The sequence below is a fragment of the Marmota flaviventris genome, chromosome 1 (genome assembly GCF_047511675.1).
Source record: "Marmota flaviventris isolate mMarFla1 chromosome 1, mMarFla1.hap1, whole genome shotgun sequence".
Taxonomy (NCBI): Eukaryota; Metazoa; Chordata; class Mammalia; order Rodentia; family Sciuridae; genus Marmota; species Marmota flaviventris.
Window position 1 is genome coordinate 59,303,842 of NC_092498.1, and position 24,143 is coordinate 59,327,984.

Below are 24,143 nucleotides of genomic sequence, written 5' to 3' on the forward strand. Positions count from 1 at the left end.
AATCTCAAGTTAGCAAAGGATAAGTGGCAAATGAAAGATACCAGAAATGCATGCCGAGGAGCTCAACTACTCCTTAGTAATTCTCCCTGTTAGGATTTGTTCAGAGATGTTCAAAAAACTGGAGAAAAGCAAACTCAGTTCTACACAAGCGCCCAGATAAAACAGTCGCTTCTGAGCACAGGACACGCAGTGCACTTGAATCCTTGAAAACAGTGCCCTCCAGTGGTATACAGAAGGAATTTGCGGCCCCCTCTCTCTGAAATAGAGCACCTGGGGCTGAGTCTGGCCTCTGTTCTCTGCCGGTGAGGTACCCTGGTCATAAGTCATTGGTGTCTCTAGGCGGGGTTTTTGGTTTTAAACCCGGCTGCCAAATAGCTAGCTCATCACCTGTGTCACTACAGGGTACACGCACAGAAATGCACAAAGCAGAAACAAAAAAGTGTTCCTTATGAGCCAGATATAATTTTTGCAAAACGATAAAACCAGAAGAAAGTGTCTGAAATAGTTTTCTACCCTCACCTTCCTGGATCCTGGCACTTTGGCAGCAGTGCTCTCCTGAATCCCAGCTGTCAGAAACAAAACAGGCTGCTTCCTTCCTTCCTTCCTCTTTTCTTTCCCCCCTTTTTTTCCTTTCCGTTCCTCATCTTCCTTCTGTTTATATTCCTTTCTCCGGAGTAACAGGTTGGTTAATTTACATTAAAAAACAAAAAAATAAAGGGTTTTTTTGTTTGTTTGTTTTGTAAATTCTAACTCGAATGCCTGCAAAGTAACCTATCAACCATTGCCTTGTTGCACGATAGTCAGTACTTGTAAGTAAATTGTTAATCAAAGACAGCTCACCAAAGCTTGTTTTAAAGGGAAAAAAAAATACATTTTTTTTCCACTGAGTATTTTCTAAGTTTTAGAATGTTCCTATGCTTATATCTCCACAATGACTGTCTTTTTAAATGTTTGAATGTTTTCATTCAAATAATAAGCAATGGAGCAATGTTTTGCACTTGAATATTATTGCTCGCTTACTGAGCTTTCTTGAGCCTGACCTCTAAATTTGCCTTTTACTTTTCACCCCAAGGCTACAGGAATCCCATCTTGAGAAATTCATGGGCGATAAGGGGTGAAAGCGGGTCTCGCCTCAGTAACTCCTCTTGGCCTGTCGACTAAAAGTGTTCCAGGAGACGTCTGGGGAACAGGGGAGCCCAGAGCCCTAGGGTCCGGCGGGGGGCGGCGGTGACCGCGGGCTCTGGGGCTGGCCTTCGGAGGGGCGGGCTGCGCGCGGTCCCGGCTCCGAGGCGGGGCGGGACGGCTCGGGTTACTCGGAGCGCTGCTGCGCGCCGCGCCTCCACTGACCGGCCGGCGCCTCCTCCGAGAGCCGCACCGGGAGGCAGCGGCGCGGCGTCCAGGCGGCAGCGGCGGCTCCGCCCAGGGCAGCCCCGGGCAGCGCCGGCCGGTGAGTGTGCGCGGGCGGCCGCGGGTCGGGGGAGCTCGCTAGGGTACCTCGGGCTCTGCGCCCTGGGGGGAACGGGCTCCCAGCGCTGACTCCACTGATGCCCACCCGACCTGGGCTCTGGCGGTCACCGCCTCTCCTAGTGGGTCTGTCCCTCTGCCTCGGGCTTTACCTTCAGGCCTTTCTCACTCCTCTAAAACTAATAGCCCACAAATTTGACTTGCCCACACCTTGCGGGGATAAAGTCTCAGGATGTGTTTTCCCTTGCTTTCCCTAACTGGTTCCTTTACCCTCTGCAGCTGCTGCGGAGAGATTTTTACTAGACGTTTGCCCCTCGAAGTCCCTTTGGTTCTAACCCAGCTCTTTGCTGTTTACAGTTTCGTGTTCCTAATTTCTCATGCGCCCTGACCCTTGCTTCCAAAATATTGTCATACTTCATACTTGCCCTGCTGTGGCCAGAATCGAGTCCCTCTTAGTTCTAGCCTGTTTGTAACAAAATCCAATTTAACAAAACAAAAAACGTTCAGCGATTCCTTTATTTAGCCTTCTCTCTGGAGCCCAGCGCTGCCTCGGGCTGTGTCAGAATGGGTTCTACTGGCATTTGACTCCCTGGGCAATCCACGGAGGGTAAACCGGTTTGAGACCGGGCCCCTCCGCACATCACACGACACTGCTTGACCCCTTGCTTCGACTAATATGCTAAAAAAAAAAAAAAAAAATTATGCCCTGAAAGTTGGTATTGGTTTCCTGCCTAAAAATTCATTGCCCTCCTTGTAGCAGGTGCTCTACCATAATAGTGGCTCCGAGTGTTTGAAGGTAGCAAAGGCAGTTATCAGGAAACCAATTTACTTGTATTGATTATGCCTGGTTGGGTACGTACTGGGGACCGGACCCTCAAGGAGACAAGCCGGACATTCTCAGTGGACTTTAAAAAACTGCAAGGATCTACTGCTGTGAAGAAGGCCACCACCAGATACACTGTGAGGAGGGGGAGATTCTTTTCCTGGTGTGATGAATACTGTGGGCTGATCTAGAGTCTAGAATTTTTTAAAAACTTAATGAAGACTCTTGTCAACAGCAGCAACAAAAATGGAAACGTTTGGAGGGGTTGCTGAGATTCTGCTTTATCTTATTTGAAAACTGGGAACAATGTGCATTATATTTAAACGTATTTACTAAAGTTAGCTTAGGGCCTAACCCAGAATGAAAATGGAATGGGGTTTGAAATATGCAATAGGAAATGCACATTTCCTTTTGGAAATGAAATTTGAAAGACCTTTTTAAATTTTTCTTGTGGTGCTGGGAATTGAACTCAGGGCCTTGCACCTACTAGCACTACCTCTGTGCTGCAGCCCTAGCTGAGATACTTTTTGCCAGGTGATCTAATTGCTGTAGGGTCCTATTGTTTTGTACCAGAAGGGACAAGAGGGAGGAAAACGAAATTCAAACTAATTTGCTTTAGAAAAAAACTTAGGGTAAAGAATTCCTGGGTAAGGTTGCTATGGCTGATATCAAGTGCACTGTTGGAAAGTGTTCTAGTTTGTTAAGTAACACCTGAGGTCCCAGTTCTGTTGCATAGCATTTCTTTTTTCTCTCTCTCTTTAACTACTCTGAAACTATACAGAGTTACAGGTTCCTCATTAATTTATGAGCGATACCAAAAGAATTTACTCAATCCAGTAAGTAGGTGAGTGCTGTCTGTGTAAAAGGCACGTGGCTAAGAACTGAAGATTGAAAGATTGGGGAAATTTCTAATTAAAACAGTGGGCTGATACAGGTTTGTAGCACCAGTTTGATTGAAAATCAAAATCAGTTGAGTTTTCATCTCATTTTCAATGCCTTGCATGTCTTCTGGTGGGCATTTTATTTTATAGTAGCAGCTAGTCTGCATTTTAGTTAATTCCAAAGTAAGCAGTTTTCTCAGAAATATAAATAAGAAGACACATCCATTTCTCCTGATGTTTGAATTACCATTAAAGTAATACAGTTAAAATCAACAAGAAAAGTGATGAAATGATGGTTTTCCTTTCTTTTGCTTTCAAACTAGTAAAATCTTATATGAAGGAAGACAGAATAAACATGGATAACTTTAATCCTCTGGGACCTCCCAAACCATCTTTTATCTAAGTCCATTCTTTTGGAGAATGGACCCAATTTCATTGAATCTTTTAATTCTTCTTTTGGACAGTAGTTCCAGAGGACAATTTCATAAAATCTTTCATTTTAGGTACCAAGAATGATGAATATTATTATCTACTGCTCAACTCAACCTTTGAAAACCAATTTTATTGTAGGGGACTTTGAGAGAATAGACAGGTCTTTTTCAAAATCTAGCAAAAAGTAGGGATTTCATCTCCAGAAAAAAATGCACACCTATTCAAAATGTTGGACACCTTTCAGAGGATTCCTCATATCAGGGTTAATAGATCTTGCTTTATAAGAGGGCAGATAGATAGAAGAAAATGAGAATGAAGAGGCATGTGGATAAATCCACAAACTGAGTGTATTATTCTACTTACACATGAAATAAATACCTGGCCTCTAGTGTAATTGTTCTGGATTATCTGTGAAAGACTAAAGACACTTTAATTATATTAATTTTTAATTGATATTTTAATTGATATTTAAAAGATCAGCTCTTTTTCTTGAATATTATACCATTCTCACTTTTTGTATTTTGCTGTTTTGAGTGCCAGGGATTGAACCCAGGGACACTCTACCACTGAGCTGCATCCCCAGCACTTTTTGTTTTTATTTTGAAAGTTTTTGCTAAGTTGCCCAGCTGGCCTCAAACTTGTGATCCTCATGCCTCAGCCTCTGGAGTTGCAGGGATGTGCTCACTATACCTAGCTTTATTTTTAAATTTTTCTTGCTTTTCTCAAGAAAAGTGGTTCTAAGATTTGTTCCCAGTACTAGTGTCCTATTTGGGGGAACAGTTTCTCACACATGATTTTCTACCCTTGACTTACTAAGTATGGGAATGGTTGAATTAAAAAATCAAGGAGTCCATCTCCCTCAAACCATAGCAGTTCACCTTTAGGAAGATTTATTTGTTTATTTATTTATTCAATTTTTATTTATTTTGTAAGTATTAAAGTCTATGTAAACCACTGTGATAACAGTAGCTGTATCTTGGAGTGGGTTGGAATTAGGAATTAGAAATCAATGAACATGGGCTGGGGATGTGGCTCAAGCGGTAGCGCGCTCGCCTGGCATGCGTGCGGCCCGGGTTCGATCCTCAGCACCACATACAAACAAAGATGTTGTGTCTGCCGATAACTAAAAAATAAAAAATACTTTAAAAAAAAAAAAAGAAATCAATGAACATTTAGGCATGACTTCTAAGAACAAACCAGCAGTTGCTGTGTTAACTCTCTTTCTTCTTTACCCAGGGAAGGAGTAAGCTGTCCCTTCAACTCTCAGCCCCACTAATCAAGGTTTCACTGAACTGCACTGAGCTCCCAGCTGGGGATTCTGTCCCCTGCCTCTTGTACTGCACATTGGATCTGGGTAAGTAAAGGGCCTCCTGGAACTAGTAAAATGAGACAGTGGGACATAGGTAGTGACAAATTTAATCTAGATCAAAGGGATCCTTAAATCTCCAGAGGTGTGATTCATACACCACTATTTGGAAGAAAAATATAAAAGAGAATGCCAAAATCCTCATACCTTATCCTCACCTTTGAACTTAGGTCAGGATCAGCTTAACTGATCCTGATATATAACTTAGATATCAACCAGACTTGGTTGACCTTATTCTTGACTGGCAATTTGTGACTGGTAATCAAGTCTAGAATATTATTGGTAGATGTTTATCGGATGTTTAAATTCATGGAGATCATGGCTTTAATCCAGGCCCTTCTAGGCATGGGTAGCTAGGCATATGATCTTGGGCAAGTCAATTAAATTCTTTGGACCTTGGTTTTGCTATGTATAAAAGCAGGCTGGCAGCTGGGCGAGGTGACACACACCTGTAATCCCAGTGACTCAGGAGGCTGAGACAGCAGGATTGCAAGTTCAAAGCCAGCCTCAGCAATGGTGACACTCAGTGACACTCTGTCTCTAAAAAAAAGTAGGCTGACATATGGTACCTGTGTTTCTCAGCTACTAATATGTAGGCCCATTATGCTTTCATCACCTGAAAGTTTACTTGGAAAAAAAAAAAAAAAAAGATTTTTATTTAAGTGGACTAAGGTAGGCCCAGACATCTTTTAAAAGTTCCTCTAGGAAATAATAATACCCAGTCAAGATACAGAATCACTGGGTTAAATAATCACAAAGAACCAATTCTGAGATTCTGTAATCTTAGGACAGAAAGCAGACCCAAAAAAAATCTGTTACATATTATGTCACCCTTGCATTACCTACACTCACAGTAACCAAGCCTGAATTATGCCCTGTAAACAGCAGTCCAGACCAAGACATTTCAGTGAGTTTAGAGAAGGGACTGCTCCTTTTCACCACCCAGAGTGCTTTGAGTTTTCAGCTCCTGGTGCATTTTGATGGGCTGAATTGGATGTAACTCTGCCTATCTAAAATGATCCTCTGTTCCAAAAGGCCCCCTGGGACGATTACATCTCTTTTCTAGGTATCCATGCCAGCGTTTAATAGCCTCTTGAAATTGTCTCCTAGAAGTGATCTGTGACTTGTTGGGGTAGGGAAGAAAGGTGTCAACAAGGGATAAGGATGATCACCTTGATTGTAGCTGAAATGTGAGCTAAGATCCTCAAACCTTCTCAAGTAATCAGACTATCGAGTTACCAGAACTGGGAGAGGGGAAAAAAAAAAGAGCACATTGTTTACTTACTTGTTCAGGGCCTAATCTTGTTGTGGTTACATTGAAACCTCTATAGATGCTCATACTTAGAAAACTATTCTTGCTATAAAGATATGTTATTAAAGTGTAAATCCATGATCTTTGTCTTTCCTGCTCTTTGTTTCTCCTTCTACATATCTGAAAATACCTCAAAGGCATGTCAGAGAGAAGGACATGAGTTGACAAAAAAAATGGGAAGGATTAAGCCAGGGTAAGAGGCACGTGCATTACAGGGAACTATATTGAATTTCTCTTTGGGTTAATCTGCTACAAACTTGTTTTCAAGCTTTCTGTGATGTAGGCAAATCATCATATCCTATTTGCTCTGTGTTGGTGAATGTGGGCTTCTGGCCCTTGATTCCTGCTTGTTCCCTGCAGTCTTCCATATGCAGTGTGTGGAATGGTAGCTCCAAGGGTGAGCTGGTGACACCCACACACTTGATATAATCTAGTGTTCACCAATACCAGGGCCTGATTGAATACTAAATGATATTTTAATATTAGTATTTGTTGGAGAATACTTTTTTCTGGAGTGGAAAGCTACCAGCAGTGGAGTTCTTTGCCTTGTATCTCAGAGGAGCTGCCCATCCCTGATTTTAAAAATCCAGTGCATACCTACAGAACCAGCTCAGCTTCTACCTTGCCAGCTACCTAGAGCTGGTTTACCCATTGCCATTAAAAAAATGCATAAATAAAATTCTAGCATTGCATTGATTTTATGTCTTTCTCACTGATCATTGTTCCCAAAGATTTTATGGTATTGGCACATGCTGTTTTATGATTTCATAATTTATTCTTTGCCCACTTCTTAAAAGGAATTAAGGTAGGAATAAAGGCACTAGGAAAAGATGGATTTGTCACCATAACCTTAACAATGATGAAAAATTTGCTAAACTCAAAGACTCATTAATATGTTTACATATAAACATTTGTTCTCCAATGCATCTAACTTTTTAAATTTTTTAATTGCTTTTATTTTTTAAATATATGACAGCACAATGCATCACAATTCTTATTACACATATAGAACACAATTTTTCATATCTCTGTTTATATATAAAGTATGTTCACACCAATTCATGTCTTCATGAATTGAATGAAGATGAATGAATTGAATGTCATGTCCATCACATTCCACCATCAGTGCTAACCCCCTCCCCCCTCCCTTCCCCTCCTACCCCTCTGCCATATCTAGAGTTCCTCTATTCCTCCCATGCTCCCTCTCCCTACCCCACTATGAGTCAGTCACTTATATCAGAGAAAACATTCACCATTTGTTTTTTTGGGATTGGGTAACTTCACTTAGCATTATCTTCTTCAAAGCCATCCATTTACCTGCAAATGCCATGATTTTATTCTCTTTTATTGCTGAGTAATATTCCATTGTGTATATATGCCACATTTTTAATCCATTCATCTACTGATTTAGTTCCTCAAAACAATGAAATGTAAAATAATGATAAATGATAGAATTTCTTAACTAGTCCCTGTTTTATTGAGCACTCTTAACAACAATCTCCAAAGGTAGCAGGGTTTTTCATTTCTTCCTCTCTTTCCTTCTGCCTTGATTCACTCATTCATTCAACAAATATTTAATGAATTCTAATGCCATTTTCCTGTAGCTTCCATTCTCATGAATGGAGGAGGGAAGACAAAATAAAGAAATAAAATGTAATATAGGTTAGATGATGAAAATGCTAAGGCAAAGCTGGGGAAAAAGCAGTGGTGGACTCGTAGTACAATTTTTTAATCAATGCTCACAGAAAGCTTCCTGTGAGTAAGTGATATGGAGCTAGAACAGAGGTGGTAAAGGAAAAGATTATGAAGCTATCTGGGAGTAGAGTTCCAGACAGAGCCCCTGAGTCAGGTGTGCCTGACACAGTCAGAGAGCAGCAAGAGAGGTCCCTGTGGCTGGAGCCCAGGGACAAGGTGAGAGGTAGAGGGAAATTTTTTAAAGTCAGCCAAGAAAGGAGCAGTTGTGGACAGGAGTTTGGGAGGATGGCTGAAGAGCATCTAGGGCCTTGTAGTGCCTTGTCAGTGGGATTCTTTTGTTTTGTTTTGTTTTGTTTTCCTAAGTTCTCAATGGACCTTTATTTAATTTATTTTTTATATGCAGTGCTGAGATTTGAACTCATTGTCTCACACATGCTAGGCAAGTGCACTGAGCCCCAGCCCCAGTCTGTCAGTGGGATTCCTAAGGGATGATGTGAAGATAAGGTTTCCTGCTGTTTGATCAAAATAATAGCAGTCCTGTGTTCTGTTCCCTCTGTGTTACTGCCTCTAAGCATTCCCTTAGCTTTTATTTTCGCCCCCACCAAACTGGACTTTTCTCAGTATTTCCTTTGAAGTTCCTTTTTCCCCAGGACTGACTATGGAGTGGGCTCCACTCTCCCTTTTCTTCCTTTCTTGTTCCCTGAAGATAAGGCTGGCCCTTCCTGTTTTAAGGAATGTGCTCCTAATTGCTAAAGAATAAAACCCATCAGGTTATTTCATGAGATAAATTTAACGAATTTGTACAAATCATTCATACTGCAGAACAGACACACAGTGTTGTGTTGTTTTGGGGTTGAGGTTAGCCTCTCTGTTTTGGGTCTGCCCATTGTTTCCTTAAAAACCAGTATTCATTTCCACCATTGAAGATTAAAAATATTTTTGTAAAAGTGTAGTTTGAAGTTATCTTTAAAAACTGGTTGTTCTGCCAGCTGCCAGGTATGGTGGTACATGGCTGTAATCCCAGCATCTTAGGAGGCTGAGGTAGGAGAATCACAAGTTCAAATCCAGCCTCAGCAACAGCAAGGTGCTAAGCAACTCAGTGAGACCCTGTCTCCAAATAAAACACAAAATAGGGCTGGGGATGTGGCTCAGTGATTGAGTGCCCCTGAGTTTAATCACCAGTACCCCCCCCAAAAAAAATACCTGGATGTTCTATATGAAGTTCTAGAATAAGCATAACTAATACATGGTAATAGAAATCAGAACCATGGTTGCCAGAACTGTGGTAGGGATTGACAAGGTAAATTTCTGGGTGATGAGAATTCTACTTATAGAAGCCAGAAAGGCACACACAGTAAGACTCATAAAACCATATGCAGATCTGTACAATTCACTCTATGTAAATGAACTTCAAGATAAAGAATGTTTTAATTTTTGAGTTAATAGTATTGTTAATTGACAAATCATAATTATATATATATTTATGAAGTATGATATGATATTTCAATATATACATATACTATGGAATGATGAAATCAATCTAATTAACCATTACCTCATTTACTTATTATTTTGTATGGTGAGATATTTGAAATTTACTCTTTGTCCTTTTAAAATACACATTACATTATTATTGGCTGTAGTCAACTTGCTGCACAACAGATCTCAAAACTTATTCCTCCTTTCCAATTAAAACTCTGTATCCTGTGATCAACAACTCTCCATTCTCTCTCCCTTTTCCACCTATCTACCTGCCTCTGGTAACTGTCATTCTACTCTCTATTTCTGTGAGTTCAGCCTTTTTAGATTCCATATGTAAGTGACATCAGTGGTATTTCTCTTTCTGTGCTTAGGTTATTTCATTAGCATAATGTTCTTCAGATTAATCATGTTGTCACAAATGACAGGATTTCCTTATTTTAAAGCTGAATAGTATTCCATTGTGTGTATATAGCACATTTTTTCTGTCTATTTATCTGCTGATGGACCTTATGTGGTTTCCATTTCTTCCATTTCATTTTATTGTTTCCATTATACATAGTGCTACCATGAACACCAGAGTGTAGTATCCCTTCAACATGTTGATTTTAGTTCCTTTGGATAATGCTCAGAAGTGGGATTACTGGGTCATGTGGTAGTCCTAATCATAGTTGTTGTTTGTTCTTTTTTTTTTAAGGAAATTCTATATTGTTTTCCGTAATAGCTGTATTCATTTACATTCCTACTGACAATATTGCAAGATTGATCCTTACCCCCACATTCTCATCAATGCTCGTCTTTCTTTTTCATGTATATATATAAATAATTCTAACAGATGCAAGGTGACATCTCACTGTGGTTTTAATTTGCATTTCTCTAATAATTAGTGATAATGAACATATTTTCATTTACCTATTGGCCATTCATGTGTCTTCTTTTGAGTATCCATTCGGGTCCTATGCCCATTTTTCAATCATGGTTTTGGTTTTCTTATTATTGAGTTCTTTGCGTTCTTATAGATTTTAGATATTAATTCCTTATTAGGTGTAGGTTTGCAAATATTTTCTCCCATTCTGTGGGTTACTTTCTCCTGATGTCAGCCTATTTGTCTATTTCTGCTTTTGTTGCCTGTGCTTTCAGGATCATATCCCAAAATATCATTGCCCAGACCAATGTAATGAAATGTAATGAAACTTTTCCATGTATTTTCTTCTAGTACTTCTGTACTATTTTCTTCTAGTACTTCTGGATCTTAAATTTAAATCTTTCATCCATTCATTTTTTGTTGATTTTTTTATTCGGTGTGAGAAAAGAATCCAATCTCAGTCTTTTGCATGTAGATAACCAATTTTCCCAACATCATTTATTGAAAAGATTGTTTAAAGAAAAGATTAAATGGAGGCCTTACTCGATATTCAGCAAGAGCTGAATAGCACCTGTCTGCTTTGGCTTGGCATATGCTTTCTAGGTTGGCATAGACTCAACTGGTTCACTTCAGAGGTGAATGGAGAGTCTTTCTGCATTTTCATTAACTACCTGACCCCTCATAGGTGGCATTGATTTGTGTTTCCTTCAGTAGATGGTTGGTGTTTGGGTTTCAATTATTAATAAGAAGCAAATCCAAAGAGGCCTCATATGTTTCATAGTAGAGAAAATAGACCTGTCTCTTGGGCAATTTGTGGGTCATGCTACAAAGCAGAATCCTGAATAACTTGAATCAGTTGAGCAATTCACCTGTATTTCCTTCTCAGATTTTGAGAATACTCAAATTCTTAAATTTTGGTCTGTGGATATAACTACCACTTAGTCTGCACGCGCATGGTAGTGGGGATTGAATCCAGGACTTTGCACATGTTAGGCGGCAAGCACTCTGGCCACTAAGTTATATCCCTACCATAATAACTTATGACAAAAATGATTTTAAGAAAGTGATTTATTTAGAAGAATGGAACTAGAGCTGGGGAGAGGTGGTATTATGGTCATAGCAACAATAAGCTAACTACTATGAAGTGATTCCATAGCCCAGCCTCCCAGATAAGGAAACCAAGGGATAAAAGCTTGTCTACAACACACTGTAGTAGGGTGCCAATTCCTGCCTCCAAACACAATCCTTCTAAACCCCAAACCCAGCATATGGTGTTGCCTTTCTGGATACTAAGCTAGGCACCATTTGGCAGAGGAATTTAAGGTAAGGTAAGAGGATATAAGTAGAAGAGGGGGAAAGGCTGGGCACAGCATGAGGCTAAATGCTCTGGCAACTTTGGCCTCTGAAGTCCAAATACACTGAGAATATTCAGTCAGCCATGCCTGGGAGCTGCTACAGGTCAGCTGTGTGCTCTGTGCTCAAGAATAAGAGTCCTGCCTTCGCAGAGCTTATAGGCTCTATTCAAGAGCAGCTTGCACAGATTTTAAGGCCTTTTGCTCTTCCTACATATTGGGCCACTATAATTAATGTTTGTTAATAGGGACAATCAGATAATATATTCTCAGAAGTACAAAGAGAAAGCAGTTTCTCCTATTGCTTTCAGAAATCAGCTGATAAAGTCACAAGTGAAAATCTCCCCCACCCTGGATTATAATTAATAAGGCCTTTGCTATATGCTGTATACTTATTTTAAAAGTTTTAGTTTGTTGCTCTAGGCAGTATAAAAAACAACTTCTTAACAAATAACATTTATTTTTGTTAATTGTTCATGCCAATACCCATGGGGAAGATCTGTGAAAGATAGTAAACTTGACATGTGCTTGCCTATTTGAAATTAAAAGGCTAACGTGCATTATTCAAGTTTTAAATACATAAATTGGCTACTCGGAAAAGATGGATGGATGATGAGACTCACTTTCTTTAAGTACCTACAATCCACAGAGACAAATAGTTTTGAAACTTTTAACAATGAAAAGCATTACTGTAGAGGTGAGGGTTCTTAGTTTCAGACTACAGAATCCATGCTGGCTAGTTTAAGCACAAAGAGATTTAAGTGGTATTTTGACAAATTTGCAAAATTCTCTTCTCAGAATCTTGTCACTAGAAACCTTATTTAAAGACCATGAAACTTAGAAGTGGAAACATAAAAGTGGAGAGTAGAATGGTGTTTGCCAGTAGAAAGGGGACGGGATGATGGGGAAGCATTAGTCAAAATTTCCCTTTAGAAAGAGTAAATCCTAAAGGTTTGTACCACTTAGTACCCGCAGTTAACAGTGCTGCATTGTACACATAAAATTTTACTGAGAAGGTAGATTTTATGTTAAGTGTTCTTATCACAAAATAATAAAACTTTTGGAGATCATCGATATGCACATGCCACATATTGTAAAGTTTTTTAAAAATGGAGATGGTTTCATGGGTGTGTACTTATCTCTAAACTTATCAGTTGTTTTCATTAACTGTGTAGATTTTTTTTAATGTCAACCATATCTCAATAAAGTGATTTAAAAGTAAGTAAATAAAGATGAGAAAACTAAAACCCAGAGAGGCAAGTTATTTTTCCATATTCACTCAACAAGCATTTTTAAGACACTGTACAGCAATGAACTGTACCAGAAGTTCTTTCCTCAGGGACCTCAATCTGTTTTCCCAACAGGTTGTGCATTGTACTCACTACATGAGCTTTAAAAAAATACGGATTCCAGAATTACTAAGTCAGACCTAGAAATCTTTAACCTCCGTCTGGTTGATTCTGACATGCTACCAGACTTGGGAAGACCAGGTCTAGTTGATCACAGCATGACACTGTAGAGAGCTCAAAATGGTTTAGAACTCCAACCATCTCATTCAGTGTGGAGCATCTTCCACAAAACCAGGGAGAAGTTCTATTATTACAAAGCAATGAAATCTGTCTCTTAGTTTGAGGTTAAAAAATGTTACTACCATTTTTAACACAACTTTTATTTGTAAATATCTTTGCCTTTAAAATTTGATACATATGGCCTGGGGTTATAGTTCAGTGGTAGAGTACTTGCCTAGCACAGGTAAGGCACTGGGTTTGATCCTCAGCACCACATAATAAATAAATAAAGTTAGAGTCTTTCTTAAAAATTTTTTTGATGCATACTTTGAAGAGGGAATAGAGTTTGTGTTTTGAGACTATTTCTGGATAAGTCACTTACTCTCAAGTGAGTGCAGATGAGTCCATTTTCTTACATACTAAGTGGTAGAGTGAAATGGGATGATCTCCAAGGATATTTTCAGATCTAAACACCCAGAATGACAGATGTTATAAATTATTTTTAAATCCCTTCTTTCATGGCTGTGAAAAATGGGACTTAACCCCTCAGTCAGTTTGCCTCATTAGTATTTTTGCTTGAGCACCTCCAGAATTGTCCCTTTAGACCATGTTAGAAGTGACTTTCCTCATATAAGGATTTGTGTAGTTTTGCAACTTAGTGATCTCATCCTTTTAATTCATATACTGGAAGCTCATTATCTGCCATGTCTCTTAATTTCTTTGCCTCTCTGCTTCTGATAAGGTGGTGGTTATTGATAGCCTTTATGGCTTTAATTATTTAATCATTGTTGATGAAAATAAGCAGAACCAACAAGGAGATTTCATAATATGAGAACAGGATGTTTTACTATTACATCCTCTTCTTTTCTTTCCCAGTTGAGACATTCTGAGCTGTGAAACAGATCTCTCTAGGAGGACACAGATTATAGCCAGGGTTGTAGAACCTCAGAAATATTTGAGAAATCTCTCTTTACTGTGTCTCTTTCTAATCTACAGGAGTTATGGTTGCCAGATTTAGCAAAGAAAAATACAGAATACCCAGTTAAAGTTGAGGTAAACAAAGAATAAATTTTTATGTCACATGTAATATTTGGTACATATTTATACTAAAAAATATGTTGCTTATCTAACATGCAAATTCTACCAAATATCATGTACTTTCTCTGAACCCTATGGAGAAAATATGTCCTAATGCTTTCCTGATTCCATCTAATGTTTGAGATCTAAATTGCATTGAGATTTTCTCTGAATGAAATGGCCTTCAATTAAGGCTGCATTTGCCTCAGACTCAGGAGACAGTGAACTGCCCATCTATATAGAATTCCCTTTTTATGTGAGAACGTAAGTACAGAAGCAAGACTTGCTTGAGAAACCCAAGCTAAATAATTCCTCTTTGTAATTTTGTATTAAATATTTCAAAAACACACAAGTAAAGATACTGATACAATGCATTGTACACTATTTACATTGTATTCATATTTTTCCTTTTTGTTTGTTTGGTAGGGTTGATAGCTGGGTGGATCGGTATGAGTTTTTGTTTTGCCATCTCCTAAGTCCCTAATTTAGAACCTTGGGTGCACAGTAGCATCACCTGAGACCTTTTTAAACTTTAAATCTCTGCCTGCTTTTCAGACCAAGTAAGACAGAATCCCTGCCTGTAGAGGTAGGCATCAGTAGTAGTTAAATCTGCCCACATCACTCCACTGTGCAACCAGGACTGAGAACCAATGCCCTCAGTGAAAATAGCATATTCAGAGAAACATTTTTACTGCTACAGCATGCCCCTATGTTTAAAATTCCTCTTCAAAACTGATTTCATGGACTTCTCAGTATGTTTACTATTTTTACCATATTTATTATTTTATGTTGCATTACTCTATTATGTCATATATTATAAAGTTTTTTTTTAAATAATCTAATCTGGCTTTAATTGTGTCACTGATTCATTATTAATTTCCTAAAATCTGTCATTTGCTTTTGTTTTCAAATGCTGCTTGGTGATTTTCTTGTCTCTTTCATATCTGTTTCTCTGTCTCTCTTAGGTTATAAACTGGAGGTTCTCCATTTAGATTCCTCACTAGAATCATGTCAGGATGCTTTAAGAAACAATGCCTGGGCCTTGCCTCCTAAAGGCTGTCTAATGAACAGGTCGTGTGTGGAACCTGGCTCTAGTGTTTTAGTGTCCGAGGAGAGTCCAGTCTAGTCACAGTTGAAAGCCAGCATTTTAAGTGTCAAGTGCCTGTCTTCCTGGTCATCTGAATTTCTTGGGAACTTTAAAAAAAAAAATAAATAAAATTAAATTAAATTAATATATATATATATATATATAATTGTTCTGGTTAATGAAATGAAATGAAGTTTAAGGTTCTAGGAGAAAAACAGGGGTGGCAAGTACTCTTCAGATTAATGGGTGTAAATGAGAGATTCCTGATGTTGGGGCTAGCTAAAGAACTCTTGACAATAAAAATAAGGATGTCTAATATTTATTTCTGCTGCTGTATTTCAGTGTATTAAAATGGTTCCTAGGAGTGGCCATAAAAGTCAGATGACGGGTGTCCACCCAGTCTTGCTAATCTAAAACAAAAAATGTATCTTTATCAGATTCTGATGCAAAGTCCTTCTTCCCCAGACTGTCATTCCTGCCTTGGCTCGTTTATGCTGGTAAAACAAAATGCCAAGACTTGAGTCATTTATAAACAATATAAATTTATTTCTCACAGCTCCAGAGGCCAGGAAGTCCAAGATCAAGTTGCCCACCAATGAGGGCCCGGTCTCTCCACCTCCAAGATGGCACCTTATTGTTGCATCACCTGGAGGGGAGGGACACTGTGTCCTCACCTGACAGAAGGGACAAAAAGGGACAGGATCCCTCCATCAGGCTCTTTTATAAGGCCACCTAATCCCGTTTATGAGGGCCGAGTCCTTCTGGCTCAATCCCCCCTATAGGCCACACATCTTCATTGCATAGGCAATTAAGTTTCAACACAAATTTTAGAGATGACAGAAACATTCAAACCACAGCATTTAAATACCATTCTTGGTGGTACTTGGTCACATTGGCTTTTAGCATATAATTTTATTTGAGGCTCTTGAATTTTCAGTCTTTTTGGACATATGCATTTATTTTGCATTCTGCTTTGTGGCCAGTTGCACAAGACTGGTTTCTCTTTGGTGAAAACCTGACTTTTCACCATGAGGAAGTTTCATTGACATTAGTGACCCAATGCCATAGGCGCCACCCAAACCTAACCATGCATTTGTTAGCCCCGGCTCCTCTGCTTTTGACTTCCTTCTGCTGGGAATATTGGGTTGTGCAACTTTTTTTTTTTAATAGACATAATACCTTTGTTTTATTTATTTTTATGTGGTGCTAAGGATAGAACCCAATGCCTCACACATGGCTAGGCAAGTGCTTTACCACTGAGCCACAACCCCAGCCCAAGGGTTGTGTGCTTTTTATTATTAATATATAGTTCAACGGTTAAGATAGGCACAAAGAATCATGTAGCAAACAACAGTTTACTTACCACTCACCACAATAAAATCTTATGTTTGCTCTAATTATGCCAGTTCTTTTTACAATCTAAACATTGCCAATAACAGTCGGAGCTCTCTGACTATCCCTCCCTAGTCTCATTCCCCTTCTCTCCAGAAGTAACACCATCTGGTCTTACTGTTTACCATTGTCACAAATGCTTTTGTACTTTTGTACTTTTACACACATATATATTTAAATATATACTGCTATAACAACATACACTTTTTCTTTGTAAGTTTTTATTGTAATTGCATCCTCTATATATCTATTGTACCTTACATTTTTATTGAAAATATTTTTTTTAGTTGTAGATGGACACAATAACTTTATTTTGTTTATTTTTTTAATGTGGTGCCTCACACATGCAAGGTAAGCACTGTACCACTGAGCCAAAACCCCAGCTCCAAAATTAAGTTTTTGAGATTTATTGATAATGATGTATAGATTTATTTTCTCTCTTTTAACAACTGCATAGCTTTCAATTTATGAATACACCAAAATATATTTTTTATTGTATACAAGTAGACATTTGGGTTTTTACCAATTGTTTACTGTCATGAAACCATGTGAATATTCTTATATGTATCTCCAGGTACACAAATATGTTAGATTTTTATTCCTCAATTATTTATTTTATTCAAATAAGAGATATTCACTATGTAGCAAGGAAAAAATATCAACCATTCTAATAGTCTAACACTTGACAATATTATCACCTTTAAAACAACATTATACTAATGTGCTAAAGTTTTTATTTGTGACCTCACAGGGACTTCCATCATGGAGACATGAACATCTAGTCTGAACCATAGAATAATTTGAGGAGTAATCAAATATAAGCATGGAATTGGGAAAGGAAGCTGATACACCTTCTGGAAATTGGGTATCAATTTAAGTGCAGTCTTACTCTCCATTCTGTTTACTTGACATAAACAGATGGCCAGCGTTGGCCTGACTTACAGTTCCCCTTAATGTGAACTAGAGACAGCATTAGCCACTGAACTTAGGATGAGCTTTTGTTGAAAGTACACTTGTTGCTTTGGGAGGAAATAAATCACGTTTATGTTTGTATTTATTATGACTTTATTCTACTTATTAGTGCCTACTGTATACAGAATAATGTGTTGGGTGCCCTGGATGTCTAAGAAGTCCTCAGAATTTAGGAATACTGTGAGGAAGAGATGCTTAGGAGCAGTAGGACTTTGGCATCTGACATGAAGCTTTAATTTTCTTCCTTAGTGACTCTCAAGAAATGCTTGTCTCCTGCTGTTAATAAATAATTTTGGAGTACTATGGATCATGCTGAAGAAAATGAAATCCTTGCAGCAACCCAGAGGTACTATGTGGAAAGGCCCATCTTTAGTCATCCAGTCCTCCAGGAAAGACTACACACGAAGGACAAGGTTTCGGATTCCATTGGTGATAAACTGAAACAGGCATTCACGTACGTTGTGTTCCAATCTGCTCCCTTTATTGTATGGTTCCACCGTGAAGTGAAGGGAGAGTGAATTGTGAGCACTCCTGATGTGCAAAGCCAGCCACAGCAGTTCAGTGTTAGACATAGGATGGAACTTGGGCTTCATCATGGATGTCACCATGTTTATTTTACTTTTACGATGCCTTACTTTTGTGTCAAGTTTTACCCAAATGACCCACTTTCTAATTCTCCACCCACTGCTGAAATATCCACCTCTTCCCTCTGTCTCCCAGAATGTCCAGGCCACTCTGTCTTTTCCCCCACTGCTGACTCTGACCCTATTTAGCAACATCTTGAATCATCAGTTGTGAATATTTCTTTCTCACTCATGGATATGAGGAAGAGAAAATGTCACGCTGTGAACTCTGCAGAGATATTCCTTATTTACAACTTTGTTTCTGTCTTTATCTTCACAGCTGTACTCCTAAAAAAATAAGAAATATCATTTATATGTTTCTGCCCATAACTAAATGGTTGCCAGCATATAAATTCAAGGAGTATGTGTTGGGTGATTTGGTCTCAGGCATAAGCACTGGAGTGCTTCAGCTTCCTCAAGGTTAGTAGAATATCTTTCTTTTCTTTTGTTGTTGTTTTTCTTCTTTTGTTTCCCTTGCTATCATCTCCTTGAACAGTTATTTGACCCTTTTCCATCATGATTGCAAATGTATGGTTTTTATCAGATCACTTTTATAACTTTTACCTTCCTAATGGATTTCTTCAGAAACTTTACCCTTTAAAAGCCCCAGAAGTATTCATAGCAGAAAATGGTGGTTCTATTTCGCAAATCAGTAAACTGTTTTGGCATTACCTTGCTAAGTCAATCAACATTTTGTTGTGGTTGTTATTAAAGTTTTTGGCTTCTAAGTCCATGCTCTAATTACAAGGGATCATGATATACTATGACTTTATATTTGATATAAGAACTTAACAAAATATCAATTTATTCATTCCAGTGGCTTGGCATAGACAAAGGTAATAATGACTTCAACAGGTTCTAAGTTAGCTGGTCAAAAATCCATTACCTTCCTAGACAGTTTCCCGAAAATTAATTTCTAATGATTTTTTTTTTCTTTCTTTCTTTCTTTTCTTTGTTTTTTTTTTTTTTTTTTTTTTTTTTTTTTGGTACTTGGGATTGAATTGAGGGGTACTTTATTACTGAGCTACATCCCCAGCTCTTGTTATTTTTTTTTTTTTTTTTGAGACAAGGTCTTATTGAGTTCTTAGGGCACTGTTAAGTTGCTGAGACTGCCTCGAAGTGAGATCCTCCTGCCTCAGCTTCTCAGTTCACTGGGATTATAGGTGTACACCACTTTTCCTGGCCCCAAAATTAATTTCTAAGAAAAATGCTTCCTCTAACAATCAATTATTGAGTTTAAAATTTTTCAAGTGGTTGATTTGCCACATATATTAAATCTATTGAAATCTTAGAAAGGTAGAGGATAGTTTCCTATACCCATTTGGCACCATCACCCCCCAAGAATGCAAAAACGGACAGATTCAAAGGCAGGGGCCAGGGTAGGGTAAGGAGAAGATAAAACCTCAGCACCTGCAATGGCATACAGAAGTTTAGGATGTGCCTCCAGGGAACCTAATAAACTCATACTCAAAGAAATCCAAAGGATTTTGCCAATTTGGGTTTTCACAGTCATCTCACAAGCTCATTTTTAATCAATTGTCTTTCTTCATCTTGGACTAGGGTGATGGCTATAAAAATGGAAACAACTGGGGGCTGGGTCTGTAGCTCAGTGGCAGAGCACTTGCCTTGCACATGTGTGGCACTGGGTTCAATCCTCAGCACCACATAAAAATAAACAAAATAAAGATATTATGTCCATATATAACTAAAAAAATATTTTTAAAAAATGGAAACAACTGGAAAACTGTGTGATATGTATTCTGTAAGTAAGATAGTAAGACTAGCTGTTTAGTGAGAATGAGGGAGGAAGGATTGTCAAAGATAGTCTTAAGGTTTCTGGGCTATTGAGTTGGATGAGGGGATAATAAGGAAGAGGAATAGTCAAGATGACTCCCAGGTTTCTTTTACTGAGGGATGGAAGGATGGTTGCAGAATAATAAAAATCACAGGAATGGAATTGAAGGGTAAGTTTGAACTTGTGCATTTTAAGATACTTGTGAGATAGACAATTGGATATTTCAAGTTTATATTCAAATGTGACAAACTTAAAAAAAGAGGCATGCCTAGAGAATCTTTGACAGATTAAAGAGCATTTAAACCACAGCAAAAGACAAGGGCACCTAGGGAGAGACTGTGAAGTGAAAAGAGAAGAGAACTAAGAACACATTCTGTCCAGCATTAAAGGCCAAATAGAGAAGGAGGACTCAGCAGAAGAGACTGAAAAGAAGAGTATCTGGATCAGAAAGGAAAACCAGGAGCATATGTGATATTTCAAAAAGAAGGAACCTATTTCAATACATGGAATGATCCAGCAGATGCTGCTAAGAGGTATAGATTATCTACAATCAATTTTCTATTGAAAAGCTATTTTTGCCCATCATAAATCAATGAAGACAGATAAATATGACAAACAAAATATTAAAAAGATAGAAATCTAAGATAAAGTAAATTTACTGTGATTGAAAAATGATTTAAATATCTGAAAGAATTTTTTGGTTAAGCATGGCAGATTGAATCACTGTTTTGTCTTCATTCAAAATTCTGCTAAAATATCAGTAAAGGAAGGAGAAGTGGTATGAACCAGCCTGGACAAAGAGAATGGGAGAAAGGATATAGTGGACCTGGTGGGGGTGGAAATATATATATATATATATATATATATATATATATATATATATATATATATATATATATATATACATACAATTGAAAACTGAAGGGAGGAAGCTGAAATCTGAAATTTATTAACCTACCCCACAGAACCCTGGGAGTGTGGAGGCTCCAAATATTGTCAAAGCTGAGAGCCAGGCAGAAGGACAAGAGCAAGATAATTGGCTGAATGTCTGTGTTATAAATAGCACATAGGCACTCAGGTGCCCACCCTATGCCATGCAAGGAATGATAAGGTGATGACACCTAGAGCTGTCAGGAGGATTAAATGAAAGTCTGCATGTTCAGCTGTAAGCCAACAAAGGCTCTTCCCTCACCCTGCTCAGCTCTAAAGTGCCTACAAAAAAAGACATAGCCCATGGCAGATGGGGAACTGTCCCCAGAGGAAAAACAGAGTGACAGCTGGAGGACCCCCAATGAAGAGATTATCTGGCCACCCAGTTGCACAGCAATAAAACTCATTGGTAAAAAAAGCAAGCCAAGGGCTGGGGATGTGGCTCAAGCGGTAGCACGCTCGCCTGGCATGCGTGCGGCCCGGGTTCGATCCTCAGCACCACATACAAACAAAGATGTTGTGTCCACTGAAAACTAAAAAAATAAATAAATATTAAAAAAAGCAAGCCAATATATATTAAGCTTCAAGAAAGACCAAACCATACACAGAGAAGGAATTTATCAGAAACAGAAATGATGGAGAGGATAAAATTAAGAAGTTTAAAACTATTGTATCTTTAAAGAAATATAAAAGCATGTTGAATCCATGAGACAAGGACAGGAGTCTATTTTAAAAAAAACATCAGATAATAAAAATGAGCTCATAGAAATTAAAAATATGATATCTAGAATAAAACATTTAATTGGAGGATAAAGAAAAGGAAATATCTTGGCAGTAGAGATAAAACACAAATAAATGAAACAAGTTTTTTAAAAAATAAATATCAGAGAATCAAGCCTAATGTTCTATCATGTCTAATAGGACTTATAGAAAGAAAGTAGGGTGAAATAAAAAGGGAAGAAATTATCAAAGAGCAATTCCAAAAATTGAAGTACATGAGTTTTCAGACAGAGAAATCATTAAGTACCCTGCAGACAAAAATGGAAAATAATTGAAAACAAGGCACATCACAGCAAAACATCTGAATACCAGGGATAAAAAGAAGAAAGCATCACTTTCTATAAAAGAGACGGAAACCCATGCAATTATGATATAAGTAATGTGAAACTGAAAGGTAGATAATAGAATAGAAAGTTAATAGTTTATATCTAAAATTGATAAACTGGGAAATAACAATATAAACATTTTACTTAAAACAAGGTTTGTCAAGCCTGTCCCTTTTACGTATTGTGGGAACTATCTTGTGAATTTATAGGATGATTGATAGCATCTCTATCTAACCCTATATGGTAGCAGAATTCCTCATCATGATAAAACAGAATATCTCCAGAGTTTGCCATATGTTATTGATGGTGGTGATTGGGGGTGGGGGGCACCAAAAGCAATCTCCAATGAAAGCTGCTAATTTAGGAAAATGAAGAAAAATAGCAGAAAAACAGGATAGAGTTGGAAGTGATTGCTAGCCTGAGCAACACCTGGAGGGAGAGTAGTTCTTTGTTGTTGTTGTTATTGTTGTTTTCTTCAAAACATAACAGTGCATTAAGTGATTTTTCTAGTTGCCCTAGAAATTCAGCTGAGCTCCCAAAGCTACAAAAACTGGTGTTTACTGCCTACCCATTGGAGGGATGCCAGACCATCTATGCAAAACTATGAGTGAATGACACCCAAACTCTTTTATTCTGCAACAGAATATATGAGGAGAAGAGGAGACTGATATAAGATGGGAATGAGAAATTTCTAAAGACCCTATATATTTTCCTTCCATCTAAAAGCAAGAAAGAAGGATGACAAGAGTGCTACTCAGAGCATTGGGCAATGTCCCCAGAGTTTGTGGAGACTGCTTCCTAATCCTACTTATCTAACTTCTCTAAAAAATAGTCTCTTTTTTAAAAATCTGGAAATCAACCTACACATGGACATTTCTAGCAACTTTATTCATAATTGCCAAACCTTGGAAGTAACCAAGATGTAATCTCTTTTAGTAGACTAATAGGTAAATAAACTGGTACATCCAGATAATGGAATATTATTCACCACTAAAATGATATGAGCTGTCAAGCCACAAAAAGAATGGAGAAAGCTTAAATGTATTTCTAAGTGAAGGAAGTCAATCTGACATAGCTACATACAGTGTGATCCCAGCCACATGACATTCTAGAAGAGGCCAAAACCATGAAGACGGTAAAAAGATCAGTGGTGCCAGGGTTTTATGAGGAAGGAGGGATAAATAGGCAGAGCACAGAAGATTTTTAGGTCAATGAAACCATTGTGCGTTATACTACAGTGGTGGATACATGTCATTACATATTTGTATAGAATGTACAACACCAAGAGTGAACCCTAATATAAGCTTTGGGTATAACAATGCTTCAGTATAAGTTTGTCATTTGTCACAAGTGTACCTCTCTGATGGGGGATATTGGTGGTGGGGGAAGCTATGCCTGTGTAGGAATGGGGGAAATCTCTGAGCATTCCATTCAATTTGTTATGGATCTAAAGCTTCTCTAACAAATAAGTTCATTTTTTTTTAAAGAAAAAAAGAGTCACAGGTAAAAGATGGTGTGAAGTCCCTGGGACAGCAGAATGAAGAGAGTGAGTCTTCTAGTAGATATGACCTGTACTGCTAAAGTTTCTGGGGGTCAAGGGCCAAGCTTTCCCATTGAAAAACTGGGGACCCTGGAGGGTAACCCAGCTTGGCTCCTTTCAAGGTGCTGCCCAAGAAGCCCGCCCACAGGATGAGCAAGTGCCAGCAGAAAGAACCTGGATGACTATATCTTAGGGAGCCAGGGGATGAATCCAAGGGTCAGGTGGAGGGGCACCATATAGGCCAGGGAATGGAACAGTGGGTTCCCAATATCAAAGGGATCTCCACAAACCCACAATAATGGCCCAGTAGAAAAAGAGCTGACATTTGTGCACCAACACCAGACTACAACTGCACCCATCAAGTCAAATAAGATTCTTTTCCCTGCTCTTTTCTAATTTGTGAAAGAATAAAGCAGAAAACATCCACCTAATGGCAAAGCAGAG

The 24,143-nt window shown here is 38.3% G+C and overlaps 1 protein-coding gene across 5 annotated transcripts in view; it reads left to right on the forward strand.

The window, feature by feature from the left end:
- Positions 1 to 647: 647 nt before the first annotated feature.
- Slc26a5 (solute carrier family 26 member 5) overlaps positions 648 to 24,143 on the forward strand; it is a 49,307-nt gene continuing 25,811 nt past the window's right edge. For 2 of the 5 annotated variants that reach the window (XM_027926348.3, XM_027926350.3), the window contains exons 1-4: positions 1,367 to 1,447; positions 4,837 to 4,954; positions 17,955 to 18,159; positions 18,609 to 18,748. In XM_027926348.3, the coding sequence (XP_027782149.3) occupies positions 18,008 to 18,159; positions 18,609 to 18,748 (292 nt within the window). In that variant the 5' untranslated portion in view covers positions 1,367 to 1,447; positions 4,837 to 4,954; positions 17,955 to 18,007. Of the gene's footprint in view, positions 682 to 1,366; positions 1,448 to 2,284; positions 2,425 to 4,836; positions 4,955 to 14,173; positions 14,231 to 17,954; positions 18,160 to 18,608; positions 18,749 to 24,143 lie in introns of those variants that run through there. The other 3 variants (XM_071613295.1, XM_071613290.1, XM_071613285.1) reach the window with 3 other exon arrangements.